The 20,996-nt window shown below is 39.2% G+C and overlaps 1 protein-coding gene across 1 annotated transcript in view; it reads left to right on the top strand.

Moving 5' to 3' along the window:
- The first annotated feature begins 381 nt into the window (after positions 1–381).
- Positions 382–20,996, top strand: part of LOC146629408 (ras-specific guanine nucleotide-releasing factor RalGPS1-like) — an 82,600-nt gene continuing 61,985 nt past the window's right edge. Inside the window, exons 1-3 of the mRNA XM_085358577.1 lie at positions 382–438; positions 8,481–8,585; positions 17,481–17,531. Of these exons, the coding sequence (XP_085214703.1) occupies positions 382–438; positions 8,481–8,585; positions 17,481–17,531 (213 nt within the window). The remainder of the gene's footprint in view (positions 439–8,480; positions 8,586–17,480; positions 17,532–20,996) is intronic.

The following is a 20,996-nucleotide window of genomic DNA, read 5'->3' as shown; positions in this document are numbered from 1 at the left end:
CACTGGCAAAGCGGTCATGCTGACACAGGGTCTTATTGGTTTTATGGTCAAGCAGAGAGTGTGTTCACTTTTCGCTCTACTCAAGGGCCTGCCCGTTTGCCTGCAGTGAACTCTATTGTCAGATTGAGGCAGTGTACAAAGTATGTGCCACCACTGGTCTGTGAGCCACTGTTGCTTGTGTCTTGTGTGGGTAGTAGAGCAGGCCAGTGGTGGACCTGGCCGACCTGATATACAGGCATTTGAATACTGTTAAGATGGAAACAAAAACTCAAAGTTGCTTTATGTCTTCTGTTTGCAGGCATGGATGACAGGTTATGTGTGCCCCCCAGCTAAAGGCCTCAGTTGCCATTACCTGTGCATCCATTCAATCCCTCTGTGAGCATGTATCGCAGGAACGGGCTGTCGGATGGTACTAGCATCAATTCAGTCACCTCAGAGGTAAGGACATGGTTCTACAGAGATTATTGTTTGTTTGTTTATTTTTGTTTTGTTTTTTAATAATCCCCAAGTACTGTTAAAGAGAGCAACATTTTTTTTAAACAAATCCAAACATGCTAGTTTTATAACGGATGCTTCCATTATTTTGCTTAGCACACAGAAACAAAATTATTTAAAAATAACCCCAAAAGCTACAAGGGTCAAAATTATTAGTGTCCCATGATGCTAATAGCCAGTTGTGTATCCTTTTTGCTAGATAACAGCCTGCAGTCTCCTAAAAGAAAATCCCAGCCCATTCTTCTTTGAGGAATCTCTTAAGCTCCTCTAGATTTGATGGTCTTCTGGCATGGACCTTGGCTTCTAATTCACCCAACAGATTTTTAGTAGGATTTATGTGAGGACTTTGTCCAGGGCTAAATCAGAATTATCTTTATTTGTGCACACAAACAAGGGATTTGACTCTGTCCTCTCTGCATGCAACACAAGGCTTTGTGATACCTTCTCAAGTAACAGTTCAAACCCTTGCAAAACTTTATATATATATATATTTAATACACACACACACACACACACACACACACACACACACACACACACACTATATAAGTTTGTGTATATATAGTATACAAACTTGCAAAAGCTTGTAGCTGCCTTGTAGCTGCCCCAGGGCAGCTGTGGCTACAATGTAGCTTGCTATCGCCAGTGTGTGAATGTGTGTGTGAATGGGTGGATGACTGAATGTAGTGTAAAGCGCTTTGGGGTCCTATGGACTAGAAAAGCGCTATACAAATGCAGGCCATTTACCATTTACCAGGCCATAAATATGGAAGAAATACCTCAGATTTAACTTCATTTTTACAAGCTTTGAGCATCAAGTTAAAGCACCTCATTGCTCAGCAATGGTTTGTGTAATGGCTCAATTTCTTTTAAAAAAAAGGTCAGTTTTTCAGAGGGCTTAATAATAATGACACTGGTAATTTTAGTTGGATTTCTGAAATATTTCTACTACAGGTGCAAATAGAAATAATTGGTGCTTTCTAAAGAAAAATAGTATGTTTAGAATTGATATGTTGAAAATCCCTGGTTTTGTGTAGAAAAACTTTCATACGGGGGTTAATACACGGGATGGGAGAAAACATGATGCCCTAAACATTATCTTATGCGTGCTGTCTCTGAAATATAAAATGTATCCAACATTGTACTTTGTAGTACAAAGCTGGTGGGTTTATTTGTTTGTTTGTGTTTAATGTGAGTATTCAGTTTATATTTTGTATGTATTTTTTATTTGATATTTATATCAAAATGTCATATTATGAAATTGTTGTTATAACAATGCCATACATTTGCTGCTGTGTATGAATAACAACAAAATAAGCCCGGGCATGTCTGAGAGTCAGAGGTCGTCAGAGGTGCACATCCCCCTGCCAATGACTTTTGAATACCTAAAAATGGATCTACTTCAGAAAACTCCAAAGAAGCAGAATATTTTGCAAAATATAACAAACAAAAAACAAAACAAAACTTTCTGCTAAATGTGGAATGTGGGAAAACCAATGACTGTAGAAAACAGTCAGAAAACAGTTTTCTACAGTCATTGGAGAAAAAATAAATAAATGTGGAAAACAAATGTTTTTCACTACTTGAGGCTGTTAAGTACAACCAGGCTATGACGGACGAGATGTTAGCAGCTGGTGATGAACAACTTATATTTTAAATAAATTACTGAACTACTTGCCAGTTGTACTCCGTATGACAGGAAGAATAAATAGTGGATGGAAGTTACCGATATTGTTACCTGGTAGAAAAACGGGGCATTAAGCAGCTGGTTAAAAAGCTCGACCCAAGAACGTTCCAGGTTGAAAATATTTTTCAGTTTTATTATGTGACATTATTGTGCAGTTCCTGCAAAGTTGCTTGGTTATTGTTAAAGTGTTAAGCAGTTATTTGAGATTTTTATTTAAAAAGCTTTCCAGGGAAAACTGCCTGGAAAACATTTTCGTGCCTGCATTTGGCTTGGTGTGACTGGATATAACGCCGTGTCACTACTATTGCATTATAATGCATTGCACAGCATATTAAAAGGCAGTAGGTATTATTGAATCTCTAATTCAGTTCAGTTCAATTTTCTTTCTTTTTTTTCCTTTTTTAATTCAAATTCTGTTGTTTTCAATCAAATTCTGTTGTTTTCATTCAAATTCTGTTGTTTTCATTCAAATTCTGTTGTTTTCATTTTAATTCCGTTGTTTTCATTTTAATTCTGTTGTTTGTTTTAAACTTCCGTTGTTTTCATTCAAATTGCATTTTTTGTTCTCAACTTCCGTTGTTTGGCACAGCAAGAAGGTCCTGAGTTCAATTCCAACATCAGGCCGGGGTCTTTCTGTGTGGAGTTTGCATGTTCTCCCCGTGTTTGCGTGGGTTCTCTCCGGGTACTCCGGCTTCCTCCCACCGTCCAAAGACATCCAGCTTGTGGGGATAGGTTAATTGAATAATCCAAATTGCCACTAGGTGTGAATGTGAGTGTGAATGGTTGTCTGTCCCTGTGTGTTGGCCCTGCGACAGACTGGCGACCTGTCCAGGGTGTACCCCGCCTTTCGCCCTATGACAGCTGGGATAGGCTCCAGCCCCCCCCCCCCCTCCCCCGCGACCCTGAAAAGGATAAGCGGAAGCGAATGGATGGATGGAACTTCTGTTGTTTTCATTCAAATTCTGGTCTGGGGTCCGTTCTTCGTACCTCGCTAAGTAAGTTAGCTGGATTTGATTGTTGACGATTTCGCGTGATCTTGGATCGTTCGGTTCTCCGAAGCTCATCCGGGACTTGCTGCCATAGCAACAGAGCCGTGAGCGTAAACCTGCTTGGGAGCAGGCTTACTTTATGTAAACAGGATTAGATCGCGGCCACTCAGGTATGTCCGCTTCATGTATACGAAAGCAACAGCGATATTTTACCACTGTTTTTCCATAAATAAATATTATCAATGTAACTAAAGATAATGCAGTACTTGATCCTTTCATTGATTTCATACAGATACATACAGGTCATTTCCTAAAAAAAGGGAAATGTACTATTAACATTCTATTTCATGTATTTGATTATTTCAGATGTAATTCATATTTTAGAGTTGTAATAGTAAATTACTTCGTGTAATCAAGATGAGAGACCACGGCTATAAAAGCAAAGGTGGATTTGGGAAGCCTGTCGCAGCCATGTCCTGTCCGTATACGCGAGCCACCCATTGCGGAAGGTGCGAGATTGATAAGGAGAGTTTTCAGAACTCAGCGTATATTGCGGGATAGACAGGATCCTTTAGCTCAGCGTGACAGTGTGCTCATTGAGAGATATCGATATTCCCGAGAGGGTATTATTTACTCAACCAACTTGTTGACGAGGGGGTGCAGGACCACCACCTGTCTTTTTTTTGCTCTGTCCTTTTCTTGGTTGCTGTTATAAACAAACAGATTATTTCAGGGTCTCTTTTCAAGAGACTAAAAGCAATATAAGTGATAAATATTACCATTCTGTAGAATATTCTTATATTTCACTTTTACTTGTTCCCATGTTCTAGTGGGTCCTGTTGTGGCTCTAATGTGAAAGAGGATATGATATAATGTAATATAATATAATAAATTTACCCTACCGCCTACTGGTGTTGGCCAGAGGGGCCGATGGCGCGATATGGCAGTCTGGCTTCTGTCAGTCTGCCCCAGGGCAGCTGTGGCTACAACCGTAGCTGCTTCCACCAGTGTGTGAATGTGAGAGTGACTGAATAGTGGCATTGTAAAGCGCTTTGGGTGCCTTGAAAAGCGCTATATATATCCAATCCATTATTATTATTATTATTATTAAATTACTTACGAGTTTAATTTGTCAGCAACTTTCTGCCAGCCCTCTCTCCTTGCTTTTGCAGCCTTTGCAGTGTTCCCTTGCGTTTTAATTAAACTCTGAAACTCCTGAAATCCCTCAATCAAGAGTTCTTGCTCTGCTGCCGAAAAATACTGAGCGCGCTCCTTCGACATTTTCGCCGACCAATCAAAGGGTTGCCGATCAATGTTTCTACTATCGATGCGTAGCCCCTGTTAAGCCACCCAGTGATCTCACATTACTTCATCCAGCTATACTAATCGTCAACAACAGGTGTGTTCGGAGAACCGGAATAGCGAGCTCAAAGTTAGCGCAATGATTTGATCTTGGATGTGTCATTTGATCTTGGATGTAGTAAGCGAGGTACGAAGAACGGACCCCTGTTCATTCTTATTCTGTTGTTTTCATTCAACTTCCGTTGTTTTCATTCAAATTCTGGTCTGTTCATTCTTATTCCGTTGTTTTCATTCAACTTCCGTTGTTTTCATTCAACTTCCGTTGTTGTCATTCTAATTCTACTCTTGTTATTCAAATTCTATTGTTTGTTTTAGAATTCTGTGGCTTTAATTCAAACTCTGTTCTATACATTCTAATTCTGTTGTTTTCATGCAAATTCTTTGGTTTTTGATCAAATTCTGTTCGTTTAATATATAGCGCCAAATCACAACAACAGTTGCCTGGAGGCGCTGTTTATTGTAAGGTAAAGACCCACAACAATACAGAGAAAACCTAAACAATCATATGACACCCCCCCCCCCCCCAATGATATTATATACAAATATACTGACAGCTGGAAATCTGCAATTCTAATGTGATTACAACCTTTTGAATCAGTGAATACAAGTGCTCAATTGCTCAAACCGCTTACTTGCTTTTGCAACGCTTCTCTCCGGAAACATGTCGCAGAACTATAACTGTAACTAAAGGAGGGTGAAGGAGGGTTGGGGGGTGGTAGGAACAGGCATGAAGGCCAGCCAGCCAGTCAGGAAGCAGAAGACCAAGAGGTGTTCTTCCTTGCTGCCCTCTGGTAAGTTTCCTTCAAACCAGAGTCTTCCACAACAGATAGAGAAACACTGCTTTTATGCTTTATGGCTTATTGTCTATTTTCTATTATTTGACCTATTCTTATTGATAGCTTATTGATGGCTTATGTCTCATGTGACTCAGTTACATCAAGCACTGAATTTTGTTACTACACTATACATGGTACACACTTCTACACCTTTATTTCTAGATAGATAGATTTTCCACAGCTTAAACAAATGTATGCATGTTTCCAAGTTCCTTTCTGGATCACTAGAAATCAAACTATCTATTCAGCCATCTTCAACCATCACTGGCTCTGTGGAAGTAGAAAAACACATTATTTTAGACACTTTGAGACCAACTTGTGGTCTTGTTGGTTCCATGTCATCTGCACTGTACTAACTATGGTTCTTTGTTTCTCAGATTCTCCACCCATCTTGCTCAGCCATCTACTGACCAGTGAGACATTTATCATGCTTTATGACCAAGCACCTACCTGCTTTCCCACCCCACTCCCTGTACTCTCAGCTGTTTGAACACTTTATAAATAAAACTGAATTAAGTATTTAACATACATGTGGACTTGGAGAAGGCATTCGACTGTGTCCCTCAGGGGGTCCTGTGGGGGGTACCTCGGGAGTATGGGGTGTCTGGCGTTCCCCCGGACAAGCTGGAGGAGGTGGCTGGGGAGAGGGAGGTCTGGGCTTCTCTGCTTGGGCTGCTGCCCCCGCGACCCGGCCCTGGATAAGCGGAAGAAAATGGATAGATGGATTTAACATATGTTTGTGTTGTTTATGAATACAAATAACTAAAACAAACACTAAACATATAGATATATCTGTATTATAATTTAATGTGTTACCATATTCTTTCATGGCATATTTCAAGTCCTCGGGCGCTTGGATCAGAAACACTCTGTTGGTTAATATCATGTGATTAAACTAAAAGAAGAATCACTCTTGGACACATTATTTGCTCACTTGTATTAAGGCAAATAATACAATATAATTAATAACAAATATAACAATAATGATAAACCACTGGTGATAGTCAAAGTTTTTTTTTTTTTTTTTTTTTTTTTAAAAACAATGTCACTTCTAATGACCAGTGTCTTTTAGTTTTGTTTTTAAAGCCTTTATCTGTTGAGTTTGGTGATGTATCATACAAATGTTGTTGTAAATGTTTAATAGTGTAAAGATGTACCCATAGACTGACCAATACTGTGTAATATTGCTGATAAGGCCAACAGGAGGAACCAAATAATCTCGTAACTGAGAACTGTAAAGATACCTTAATTCCCAGACAATTTCTGTATTCATGTCACTTTTTTCTAATTTCTCATTTAGAGAAATTTAAAGAATTTTGTGCCTCTTTTGTCTTCTGTATCGTGAGACCCAAAAATTATGTCAAATTGGCATTGTAAAGGTTTTCTCACTTCCTAATATGCATCTAGATACACAAGTATAATACTTTACTGAATTTCCTGGAGGAATCCACCCGAGGGATTAATAAAGTCCTATCTAATCTAGTTTAAGTATGTTTTTGTTTGTTTTTATTTAATTATGTGATCTAACTTTCTCCCTTTGTGTGGCAAAAAACAATGTATATGTGTATATCATTATCGTCAAGGACCAGCCAAGGTCCAGTCAAGAATCAACCACAATGTCTCTAATTCAGTAACTGCCGGGGCCTGGAGGTTAGAGTTGTGTGGTGTGAGGAGCTGAAGGAGGTGCACAGGCAGAAGGCTGTACAAGCAGACTGTTGGGAAGAAAACACCATAAATTAACTTCTGCTTAACTTGCAAAGCTTTGGGCATCGGGTCCTTCTGTTACAGTGTATCTGCCCCACGTTCAGCCTGGTTCTGCTGGAAATTTCTTACTGTTTCAAGGGAGATTTTTCTTCCCACCACTACCAAATGCTTGCTCATAGGAGGTTGTTTCTCCCAATATTTGTAGGATCTTTATCTTGTCAGTATAAATAAAATTTAATTAGATGGAAATAGCTTTGTGGTGTCTTGTTGGGTTGTGTTTGAAACAATTCCGTAGTTGCCGTAGTAGTGTTCAATATAGTCCTCTAGTCGTTTTCTCCAGTATACGAAGTATGCATTTTGATACCTGTCAGCTGGATTCTTTATAGTAGAGTAAAAATCCAGTGTTTAAAGTGTGCCTCATTGTGCGGTACATTATGAGTGATGCATGCTGTTGAGAATTCATGACAACTACTGCAATAAAAAATTTAAATCTACACACACGCCAATTTCAAGTGGCACCTCTAAAAAATATTTAGTTAAGAAATTTGTGGCATTTTCAGTACTTATTTTACTCACTGGTTGAGAATGACCAAACGCAATAAGCCTAAGCTTAAGTGCCAAACTCCACCTTAATTTTTCATTGATATTTTAATACCCCCTGTGAATCTAGACTGTTATTCTTGTCACAATGTGGGTTTGTGTTTCTGGGCTCATTAACAAATTATTTTCTACATTTGAAGAAAGTTCTAAACTCAGAGGACATGGCCAGATTCAAAATTTCAATGCTGCTCTTGGGTGGCTCAATAATTATATAAATCACAGAGAAAAGTTTATTATTTTATTTGTTTAAGCATCAGAAGTACTTTCTTCGACAGAGCATCAAGTTTTACTCATCATATGATTTGTGTTGATAATACATTTGTAAATACTTCTTTAAAAAATATTAAAATTAATAATATTGATATGCAAAAATGTACTGCACATGTACTGTATCAGAATCAGAATACTTTATTGATCCCTATACCTGTATATATTTATAGTGGATAATTGAGGATAATTTGGGGGGCATTTCCACTGCAATCTGTGTCTACTGAAGAATGTAAAGAGAACTATTGGTATTGTTGTAAAGGAGTATTTAATCTGATGGTAATTTTGGTATCAATTATTATGTATTAATTTTTGACATTCCTAACCAAAGTCACTACTTTTTTCATTGTTACTGTGAAACAGTGAAGAAACAACTTACCACACAAGTATGGCTGGCAGCAAATCACAATTGCCTAATCTGGCACAGTAAAACGTAAAATATTTTAGTTACAAATCAGAGGATTGTCTTGCATGAATTGTGACACTATTGTATCTTGAGTTATTCTGTGATAAATTGATGGTGAAATTTGTTTCTGTCAGGCCAGCAGCAGCTCTGACTCTCTGCAAGGACCTTATGTGAACTACGCCAAGAGCTACGATGCGGTCGTCTTTGATGTGCTTAAGGTGACGCCTGAGGAGTTTGCTGTAAGTATGTTGATTAAATTAGTTTATGAGGTTAATGAATAACTTCTATAAGAGAATATCATAGAATAGATATTATGGAATAGATGATAGTAAATGGCATATAAATTTAATTTAAGTACATTTTCTTTAAAAACCTTGCCATTTAACATTATTTTCAGATTTTTAGGTGGCAGCCTAAGCTAAATTGATTATACCAAACATAATGATAATTTTGGATGATGCTTGGTTAACATGAGTAATTAGCTCAACAATAAAATTAGCTTAGCTTAACAATAAAAATAATTTACTGTTACTTGGAATTCAAGTTGGACTTCAGATTTTTTTTTTCTTTTACTACAGCAGAGCTTCTACAACTTTGAGTGTAATTTAATTGAAAAAAATTATATATAATAGAAAGAGTCATCTCTTTTGGTCATCTTGTCTTGACCTGGTCAAAAGTGGGTGGATCTGAAGGAAAGGAATACAGAATGAACAGTAAAGACTAACCCTTTTATCCTGGTTAATTAATTTTCATAATTGCTGGAAGCAAAAGTCGTTGAAATTAAAATCCAAGCCCTAAATCAAACATGATTGTGATATATTTTATTTTCCAAACTTTTTTGGTACACTGGATTTTTAAAGCATCCTGCTATGGACTAAGTGATATGCTGGAAACAAAGTAGAATAGCTGTGCCATGTTAACATAAATAAATTTAAAATAGGACAAAACATGCTTTTCCGTTAAAGTTTTCATTATTAATTAAGGGTTTCAAAAATAATACAAATAAATAAATGAATAAAAACATCATGTAGGTACTGTACAATTACAGGTAAAAAGCTATCCAAACCTATCTGGCACTGTGTTGAAAAAAGTAATTCCCTCCCTAATCTCCTTGTGGCACCCTTTGGAGCAACAACTGCAGTCAGGTATTTACAATAACTGGTAAGGAGTCTTACACATTGCTGTGAAGGAATTTTAGCTCACTCATCTTAGCAGAATTGTTATACTTTAGCCACTTTAGAAGGTTTTCAAGCATTATCAGCCCGTTTATGGTCATGCCTAAGCATCTCAACTGGATTAAACTCAGGACTTTGGCTAGGTCACTCATAAACCTCTATTTTATTTTTTTAAATTAAGTAATTCATTTTTTTGGAGCCATTCAGAGGTAGATTTAGTGATATGCTCCGAATCATTTTCTGGATGAAAATGATGCTTCAGGGTATAAACTGATAGCTGGACATTGTCTTTCAGGATGTTCTGGTAGAGAGCAGAATTCATGGTTTCATCAGTTGGTATGATGATCTTTTCATGACATGCTCTTAGTTTCATGCCAAATGTAATGGGTCACAAACCTTCCAGAAAGTTAAGCTTTTGTCTTGTTAGTCTACAGAATATTTTCCCAAAAGTCTTGGGTTTTGTCAAGATGTTTTTTAGAAAATGTGAGACAAACTTTTGTGTTTGTGGTCACTTGTGGTTTTTCACTTTGGATGACATGGATGACATCTTTGCTTGGTCTCTTTGTTACTGTTTGATTCATGAAGACTGACCTTAACTGAGGCATTTGAAGCCTGCGGTTCTTTAAATGTTATTCTAGGTGCTTTGGTAACCTCTTGAATCACTAATGTGGTCTTAGAATAATTTTAGTAGGCCAACAACTGTTCCAAGATTTTTCCATTTGTGAATAAGGAATACCTCCTGTACACCCACCACCCACCTGCTGGGCGGCGGTCAAGGTTGGAAGCCCTGGGAGACTGATCCCCCCCAGCTATTGAGGCTGGTAATTGGGACATGGAACGTCGCCTCTCTGGTGGGTAAGGAGCCTTAGCTAGTGCCTGAGGTCAATACCAGCTTGATATAATCAGGCTTGCCTCAATGCATGGTGAGGGCTCTGGAAGTCTTCAGGAGACTGGATGGATGTTCCAGCCTGGACTTCCCCTTCGTAAGAGGTGGCAAGCTGGGGTGGGTATCCTTGTATCCCGTCGCCTTGATGCCGCTACTTTTGGTGTTTTCTCCAGTGGGCCGAGAAGGCTGTTTCCCTGTATCTTCAGGCCAAGGAATGAGTCCTGACTGTCATTTGTGCTTATGTGCAGAATGATGGTTCAGAGTATTCAGCCTTCTTGGCGTTGCTGGGTGGGGTTATTGACTGTATTCCATTTGGGAGGAATGGACTTCCTGATTTGAACCTCAGTGGTTTTCTCTTATTGGACTTTGTCAATAATGAACACAATATTTGAACATAAAGATGTCAATAAGTGTACGTGGCACTAGATCTCTGGACACTTAGATGAAGGAGGAGCTGAACCGTCAGCTGATCACCACATGTGGTGAGTTGGATCAGGTGGCAAGGGAGGATGCTGGACAGACATGGCACACCAAAACATATAGCGAAGGTGCATTGGGAACACCTGGCAGAAGCCCCTGACCACAAGATGTTCAACTCTCACCTCTGGCAGAACTTTAATAGTGTTCTGAGGGAGGCTGAGGACATTGAGTCTGAATGGCAAAGTCACTCAGGTAGTTAACAGGGTTTTAATAGTTTTGCAATTTTCATTAGTTTTTTTATTTTTATTTAGTTTTGACTTCAGATTTTCAATTTTATATCAGTTTTAATTAGTTTTTACCAATTGTTTGCTAGTTTAGTTTAGTTTTTATTTTTTTGAAAATCCTTAGTTTCAGTTTAGTTTTGATTAGTTTCAGTTATAGTTTTAGTTGTGTTTGCAATAATTAAGTGTAACAAAATCCCAGTTTCATCATATCAGTCATTCTCTTCTGCTTATCTTTGGGTATGTTGCTATTCCAGCTACCATACCCTGCACCCTGGACAGGTCGCCTGTCTGTCGCAGGGCTAACACGCAGAGACAGACAACTCACATTCCCACCTATGGGTTCTTTAAATAAATAAATAAAGGCAGATGAACAACCATTGATACCAGGCAACTATAAAATGTACAGTGGGGCAAAAAGTATTTAGTCAGCCACCGATTGTGCAAGTTCCCCCACCTAAAATGATGACAGATGTCAGTAATTTGCACCAGAGGTACACTTCAACTGTGAGAGACAGAATGTGAAAAAAAAATCCATGAATCCACATGGTAGGATTTGTAAAGAATTTATTCGTAAATCAGGGTGGAAAATAAGTATTTGGTCAATAACAAAAATACAACTCAATACTTTGTAACATAACCTTTGTTGGCAATAACAGAGGTCAAACATTTACTATAGGTCTTTACCAGGTTTGCACACACAGTAGCTGGTATTTTGGCCCATTCCTCCATGCAGATCTTCTCGAGAGCAGTGATGTTTTAGGGCTGTCGCCGAGCAACACGGACTTTCAACTCCCGCCACAGATTTTCTATGGGGTTGAGGTCTGGAGACTGGCTAGGCCACTCCAGGACTTTCAAATGCTTCTTACGGAGCCACTCCTTTGTTGCCCGGGCGGTGTGTTTTGGATCATTGTCATGTTGGAAGACCCAGCCTCGTTTCATCTTCAAAGTTCTCACTGATGGAAGGAGGTTTTGGCTCAAAATCTCACGATACATGGCCCCATTCATTCTGTCCTTAACACGGATCAGTCGTCCTGTCCCCTTGGCAGAAAAACAGCCCCATAGCATGATGTTTCCACCCCCATGCTTCACAGTAGGTATGGTGTTCTTGGGATGCAACTCAGTATTCTTCTTCCTCCAAACACGACGAGTTGAGTTTATACCAAAAAGTTCTACTTTGGTTTCATCTGACCACATGACATTCTCCCAATCCTCTGCTGTATCATCCATGTGCTCTCTGGCAAACTTCAGACGGGCCTGGACATGCACTGGCTTCAGCAGCGGAACACGTCTGGCACTGCGGGATTTGATTCCCTGCCGTTGTAGTGTGTTACTGATGGTGACCTTTGTTACTTTGGTCCCAGCTCTCTGCAGGTCATTCACCAGGTCCCCCCGTGTGGTTCTGGGATCTTTGCTCACCGTTCTCATGATCATTTTGACCCCACGGGATGAGATCTTGCGTGGAGCCCCAGATCGAGGGAGATTATCAGTGGTCTTGTATGTCTTCCATTTTCTGATGATTGCTCCCACAATTGATTTTTTCACACCAAGCTGCTTGCCTATTGTAGATTCACTCTTCCCAGTCTGGTGCAGGTCTACAATACTTTTCCTGGTGTCCTTCGAAAGCTCTTTGGTCTTGGCCATGGCGGAGTTTGGAGTCTGACTGTTTGAGGCTGTGGACAGGTGTCTTTTATACAGATGATGAGTTCAAACAGGTGCCATTCATACAGGTAACGAGTGGGGGACAGAAAAGCTTCTTACAGAAGACGTTACAGGTCTGTGAGAGCCAGAGATTTTCCTTGTTTGAGGTGACCAAATACTTATTTTCCACCCTGATTTACGAATAAATTCTTTACAAATCCTACCATGTGGATTCATGGATTTTTTTTTCACATTCTGTCTCTCACAGTTGAAGTGTACCTCTGGTGCAAATTACTGACCTCTGTCATCATTTTAAGTGGGGGAACTTGCACAATCTGTGGCTGACTAAATACTTTTTTGCCCCACTGTATATCTTGGCCCCAATGAGACTATTGACTCTTGCAGCACCGGGTGTTCATAATTTTGGTTCAAGTGAATTGATAAACTTTTTGAAGGCAATTGACTCACACGGTTATGTAGATATCCCAGTCCTGTTGTCTCGGGATGCATCACGCTGCCTTGCCTAGGGTTAGCGTCTGTTTCTGGGGATGAGGGTTGAGTGTGCTCCCTTACATTCTCAAGGTAAGCTAGGTTAGCCTTCTTGTGTGAGCTTTTCAAGTGCACTTTAAGGTTTGTGGGATTTTTTTTCCCTTTAGAAATGTCCCTCATAATTTGTCTCTTTCCACTACAAGACACTTGCTTTATCCAAAACACAGTCATATTCAAAGTAATCCCAAATTGGACTCTGGCGCTTTCTCCCGACTTTTCCTGACATGATTCTGCGCGTGGACAGAGCAGCAACACAGACGACTCTACTAACGTACTGGCCACCTGCTGGCATAATTAGACAGCAAGAAAAAAAATCTGGAAACTAAACTTCATTTTCACCCTTGACTATTGTATGACACGCACACATCAATGAAAACTAAACACATTTTTGCTATAAATTCAGTTAATTTTAGTTAGTTTTCCTTTTTTTGTTTTTATTTTTATTTCCGTTAATGAAAATGTTTTTTCACTTCTAGTTTTCGTTATTTCGTTAGTTTTCGTTAACGATAATAACCTTGGTAGTTAAACAACACCTTGGTGGCCGTGGTGAATGAAATTCACCCTAAATTCCTGAATTCTCTGGATGTTATAGGGCTGTATTGCTGGACACACCTCTGCAGCGCTTGTGGCAATCTGGGCCATTGTCTCAGGATTGGCAGACTAAGGTGGTGGTTCCAATCTTTAAGAATGGTGTGTTCCTACATGTGTTTTATAGACTTGTAAAAGGAATTCGACCATATCCCTCAGGGTATCCCGTGGGGGGTGGTGCTGGAGTATACGGTGTTTGGCCGATTGTTATGAGCCATTCGGTCCCTGTACAGCTGCAGTGAGAGCTTTGTCCACATTGCTGGCAATAAGTCTAACTCATTTCTAGTGGGTATTGAACTCCACCAGAGTTGCCCTTTTTCATCAATTCTGTTTATAATTTTTATAAACAGAATATCTAGGTGTGTAGCATCTGCCTTGGTGACCTCAGAATCTCATCTCTGTTTTTGCAGATGATGTAGTCCTATTCGTTTCATCAGGTCGTGGTCTCTATCTTACACTGGAGCAGTTCTCAGCAGAGTGTGAAGTGGCTGGTGTGAGAATTAGAAACTCAAAGTCTGAGGCCATGGTCTTCAGCCAGAAAAGGGTGGAGTGGAGTGCCCACTCTGGGTCAGAGACATTGCTGTTCCAAGTAGAGGAGTTTAAGTAGCTTGGAGTCTTGTTCATGTGTGAGGGGAGAGATGGACTGGGGCTGAGGCTGCAGTTATGCACATGCTACACCAGTCCTAGTCCGCCACGGAGAAGAGAGACAGGAGCGTAAAAGCGAAGTTGTCGTGTTATTGGTCAACCTATGTTCACACTCTCACCAGTGGTCACAGGCTTTGGTAGTAACCTAACGAACAGGGCTGTGGATAGAAACGGTAAGCTTTCTCCTCACCCTATTTCTCCTTTAGAGATGAGGGGTTCAGCCATCAGAGAGAGGATCAAAGTAGAGATACTACTCCTCCACATCGAAAAGTGCCACTTGAGCTGGTTTGGGCATTTGACTAGGATACTGCTTCCACTCTGCAGCTTTGCTTGCCTTATCTCAGCATTCTATTAAATAAAAGAAGCAAGACTAGACAGTTATTACTAGCAGCACCAATCAGCCCCAACTAGCACTGCCCTGAACCCACTGCATCACCCCTCATCTGCAGCTGAAATACCTGTGTTAAAAAAAATACTCCAGTTAAAGTTGAAGCATTGATTTAACCTCTTTCCTCAAGTAAAAGTGAACAAGTACAGTCTCTGTAATCTACTCAAAGTAAGAAAGTTAAAAGTATAATCTGTTTTTATGCACAGACAACTGGACATTCTGCTTTATTAATATACTTATATATATAAGTATGATATTAGTACATGAGAATTCAAATGTTTTTTGAATCTAAATTCTAATTCTAATGAATGTACTCAGTTTGAATCTGTTATTCAAAGCAGAATAAAAAAAAAAGAATAAAAACAAAAAAAATGTCTTCTGTTGCCTCCACTACGAAATAGAAACAGTGAACGGTTACAGTGAGATTTAGCAGGTGGGGCAAGACTAAGATCTTTTGTAGTGGCACAGCTTGGAGAAAATACGAACAGCTTACAATAATTTATATTGTGAGCTCCAATAGGTTTTCTTAGTAGAGAAGCTGTTATCAGCTGACCTGTTGCTGTTTGTGAATTTTCACAACTGAATTCAACAAGATCTAAGAAGCTGTGTGACAGCTATCTCTGCTGAGTTCCATTTCCTACACCAACAGCATACAACAACATACATAACAACATAATGAGTGAATTCAGTGAAAGAATCTAAGCGTCATCAGTTTAAATGTAAATTAATCTCTGCTACCTAACACTGACCATCACAGCCACTGTGTATCAGTCCAACACAGTTTTTCAATGTGAATTCACTACATTAAAGCTAAGCTAATCCTGCAAAAAAGTACCCAGAATTTTAATGCAACATTACATGTAATCTTTAAATCTGCAGTTTATGTGTTAAGTGTCACTGAGGAGTCCTTACCTTTAAATGTACCCTCTCTTCTTCCCCTTCTCTCCTGTCTTTTCTTATGTTTCTCCATCTCTCACTGAAGTTAACTCATTTTTTTTTCTCTCTCTGGACCTTTAGCAGCTGGACCTTTAGTTAGCAAAACACTGTGTGACAAACTGCGCACGAACAGTCCATGTTTTTGCTGATATTTGTTGAGCTGATAGAGATGTTGTAGAAACTGTCATGTAGAAATGTTACTCTCTTTATGCCTATTCTTCTTCTGTAGCACTAGCTATACAGTTAGGTCCATAAATATTTGGACAGAGACAACTTTTTTCCTCATTTTGGTTCTCTAAATTACCACAATGAATTTTAAATGAAACATCTTCGACTCCAGTTAAACTGCCGACCTTCGGCTTTAATTCAGTGGGTTGAACAAAAAGACTGCATAAAAATGTGATGACCTAGAGCATTTTCTAACACAATTCCTTCATTTCAGGTGCTCAAAAATAATTGGACAAATTAGATAACTGAAAATAAAATGTTCATTTCTAATACTTGGTTGAAAACCCATTTGTTGCCAGTGACAGCATGAAGTATTGAACTCATGGACATCACCAGATGGTGGGTTTCCTCCTTTTTAAAGCTCCGCCTGTTTGTAGACCTTTTTGTCCGAAGTTTAGTCTTCAAAATGCATGCTCAGTTGTGTTAAGATCAGGTGACTAACTTGACCATTTAAGAATATTCCACTTCTTTGCTTTAATAAACTCCTGGGTTGCTTTGGCTGTATGTTTTGCGTCAGTATCCATCTGTATCAGGAAATGCCACCCAATCAATTTGACTGCATTTTGCTGCAGACAGTATTTCCCTGAAAAACTAAGAATTAGTTCGGCTGCTTCTGTTTTGTGTCACATCATCAATAAATGGTAGTGTCCCAGTGCCACTGGCAGCCACGCACGTCCAAACCGTCACACTACCTCTGATGTGGTATGCTTTGGATCATGAGCTGCAGTCTTCTCTTTATGGTAGACTTGTATATTGATTCGTCTACCTCCTTGGCTGTTTTGAAGGGGTCTCTCTTCATTATGGAAATGATTCTCCGATCATCCACCGCTGCTGTCTTCCGTGGACGTCCAGGACGTCTTTTTGCATTGCTGAGTTTAACAGTGCTTTCCTTCTTTCTCAGGATGTACTGAGAACTGTAGATTTTTCCACTCCTAATGATGTGGCAGTTTCTCTGATGTTTTTTTTTTCTTTTCTGTTTTCGCTGCTTAAGGATGGCTTGTTTTACCTGCAGGGAGAACTCCTTTGACAGCGCGTTGTCCATTCACAGCACAATCTTCCAAATCTATCAACTGCAAGCACCACACCTCAAAACAATTACAGGGCTTTTATCTGCTTAATTGGCAATGACATAATAAAGGAATTGCCCATACCTGCCCATAAAATAGCCTTTAATGTTCAATTATTTGCAATTACTTTTGGTCTCTTTAAAAAGAGGGTGGCACATGTTAAGGAGGTGAAACTCCTAAACCCTTTATCCAGTTGAATGTGGATACCCTCAAATGAAAGCCAAGAGTCTAAACATTATGTCCATGTCCATTATATAATTTTAATCGGACTTGGTGTGTGTGTGTGTGTGTGTGTGTATATGTCTATGTAACTTTTTTTTTTTCTTTCAGAGTCAAATCACCCTGATGGATGCACCAGTGTTTAAAGCCATACAACCAGAGGTAAGAAATGCTTGTGATGTTAAAGTGGTGGGTAGTCTTCTAAAATCATTTCACAGTTTCATTCTCAATGCCAACTGTGGAGTGTCATAAGCCTAATAGTTGATTATTACTGAATTCTTCAAGCAGTTTCTGATTAATTTCTATGAGCTTAGATGTATAACAGTCCCATGGAATATGAACACTGTTCTTAGGCAATATGATTATGATTGCTAAATGGTATCACCTATACAGTGGCAATAACAGTGCACTCAGTGGTGTGACTCTTGGCCAGACAAACCTTTACTGCGCTTCATTGAAAGCCATCTTTCTCTACCATTTAAAAAAAAAGGTGAAAAACCAAAATGCAGGATTCCCCTCAGAGAGCTACTCCTCCTCATTCACTGATTACAAGTATTTCTGCTCAAGATGGTCTTCACAGCTGCTCCAGTCAGCTGAACCTGGATTGTCCTCCATGTTTGGAAATGCTGCTTAGCCTGCATTAGTCAGTAAACTTCCTTTCACTGTTCCTGGCTGAAAAATCTCGAAGCATCAGTGTCTTCAGATGCTATGTGCCAGGAGGATTACCGGGGAGAGAAATGGAAAGAAATTGAGATTTGGAATTGGGTCGGGATGAAATCCCCTAATTACGTAATTGTACACAAATCTGTTCTTCTAAAATGGCATCCCAAGTAGTTTTATCTCTAAATGTCAGTCAGAAAGTTATGACTTTGCAGCCATGGGTTTCACATCTGTCAGTGGTAGGTGTACAATAAAGCCCATCCAACATGTGTTCAGGCTTCCCCCAAATGTCACTTGAATCAGGTTCAAACAATTCATTCCTTTTTTAACCAAACAAAAGCACATATGTACTTCTGTTGTTTTTGTTGTGTTTTATTTACCTCAATTTAATAATTTATAACATTTGCATTATCTTGGCTTTTTAATATTGTGTTGACGGATTGAAATGCAAAAGGATTACCATGAGTGTGTGGAGCAAAGCATATGCTTTTTGTTGTAGATATTATGCATTTGTAAGATATTTGTTGATAGATTTTGACATGGCAGTAAGTTATTAAGGACTGAATATATATAAGTTTGTCATTGCTGCATAATGTATTGCTCCCTTTGGAAAAATACATTCTTGAAGGCTCTTTGCATAATTAATCACCAGTCTCTGGTATTGACTAGTTGAACTGTAGTCCTCCAGGTTCAGATCTGTTGTTTCAAATCTGGGCTTTAATTAGGCTATTATATAACCCTCAAATTCTTCTTTTTGATATATTCCTTGGAGAAATTTTCTAGTGCTAGGTTAGGATCTATTTCTCTTCCAACTTCAAGTTTCAGACAGATGACGACATTATCTTGCACCACTGCTTTTAAGTGTTACAGAATTCAAATGGAAATTAGAAACCACAAACTGCCCAATCTGTAACACAGCAAAAGCAGAACACTTCCTCCACCATGCATCTGCTTCTTCATTGAAATCTGTCTTTGGTTTGTGCCAGTTATCTCTACTATATTGGTCAGACAATTCCATCTTTGACAGAAAGTCTGGTCAGTCTTTATGCTTTCTGGTAAACTGTAGTTTTGGATGGATGTAATTTTTGGACAACAAAGGCTTCTCTTGGGTCACCTTCTTTTTCCATAACGCATTTGGGTCTTGAGCTGAATATGGTGGGGTTCTTAACAAAGTAGTTGTCATTCGTTGTTCATTTTTCAATTATTCAGTTGCATGTGGCTGAGGTAGTACAGTGGGTAGTCTACCAATCAAATGTTAGTTTAGTCCTGAGCTCCTCAAGTTCACATGCTAAAGTTTGCTTGGAGAAACATTCTCTGACCCCAAATTGCCCCTAGTGCATCCATCATAGTGAGTGTATGTGTGACAGAAAGTGTTAAGTCAAAGTAAAAGCTCCCTTGGAATGCTGGAATGTTAAAATCACTGGGCTCCATTGCTGACTGTTTGTATATGGGCTGCACAACTATTGAGGCACAGTGCAAGCGGAGCAGTACACAGCCTGAAAAACAAGCCTGGGGTTAATGAAATCCAAGACTTAGAGAACTCTCCACACATGCCTCTGCCATGAGAGAAGCGAAGCAAAAATTTCAGGTTGCAACTGTTGATTCATCTGTGTTTTAAATACTTTGAGCAAAGCATTTAGGACTTTCCAGCAGTTAATCTCTACATCTGTCCACATATCCAGATCTAATTAAACATGAATCTGAATACTTGGTGAGTGGCACGTTGAGAGTGGGAGCCCGTTGCAGCAGCTTCCTTAGTTGCAAAGCATAACAAACTGCCCTGTACAATGTATCTCATTGTACAACTGTATAGTGACAATAAAGACATTCTATTCTATTCTATTCTATTCTATGGCTGTATAAAAGATGGATGATTTGTCTCCTCCTATTGTACAAAAATGAAGAGAATGATGAGAATAAGAATATATATATCAAAAAACAATCACATGGAAATATTGTAACTTTCACTTTGTCTTTTAACCTTTTCAATAAAATTGCTACATTTTTCACTGATAGTGTATACTATAACTTATCCTTTGTACTTTCAGTGAGTTAATTTTAGACTTACTAGAAATCTATTAAAGTTTATTTAAATATGACCTTCTATGCAAACACCTGGAATGGTTTGATCTGCCTATTGGGTTTGAGCTGCCTATTGGGTAGATCAATCCATGTCCAAGTGTTGAAGTTGTCCTACTGCTGACTTGGAATGTTACTGGCCTAAACCCAAAAGATTAATAGCAGCAGGGGGGCATCCCGTACAGAGTCAGTGAAATGAATCTGTTTTTCAACAGGTTTAGTTTTTGAATCCCTGTTTACCCTAAACACTAAATACAGCCTTAACACGCCCTCAGCCCATTATACAGTTCTCAACACGACTGTGACAGTTGGCCAGGTAAGAAGACAGCTGGAAAGGTTAGACCAAGCCAAGGCTCAGGAATGATCGCATCATTCCAAAGCTCCTAAATTTATGTGCTACCCAGCTGCCTGGCATCCTGCAGCAACTCTTCAACTTGAGTCTTTTACAGAAAAAGGTACCAGTGCTAGACATCCTGTTTTGTGCCGGTACCAAAGAAAGCGATTCCTTCTTTATAAATCTTTATCACGATGTCACATGTCATGCAGGTGTTGGAGAGACTGGTTCTTGGCTGGCTTAGCTTACATGATCTTGAATCTCTTCAGTTTGCTTATCATCCTCTTGTGGGGGTGAATGATGCTGTTATTTACCTATTACAGAATACTCATTCTCACCTGAATAGTGAGAAGATGAGTGAGAAGAAGCTCAGAATGGATTTCACCACTTCTAATGTTTCCTGGATTGCTGTATATATAAGTCAGATAGGCCTCAGTTGGTGCAGCTAGGGGCACCCTGTCTGACGTGGTGGTTAGTAATGTTGGCGCACCATAGAGGACAGTCGTATCTCCATTCCTGTTTACTGATGTGGATTGCAGATTTCCAGTATAGGA

Source organism: Diplotaxodon limnothrissa, linkage group LG7 (assembly GCF_057381915.1).
Source record: "Diplotaxodon limnothrissa isolate DT_005_m linkage group LG7, D_limnothrissa_male_GT1.1, whole genome shotgun sequence".
Taxonomy (NCBI): domain Eukaryota; kingdom Metazoa; phylum Chordata; class Actinopteri; order Cichliformes; family Cichlidae; genus Diplotaxodon; species Diplotaxodon limnothrissa.
The sequence above is the reverse complement of the archived record's forward strand: the minus strand, read 5'-3'. Positions and strand labels throughout refer to the sequence as shown.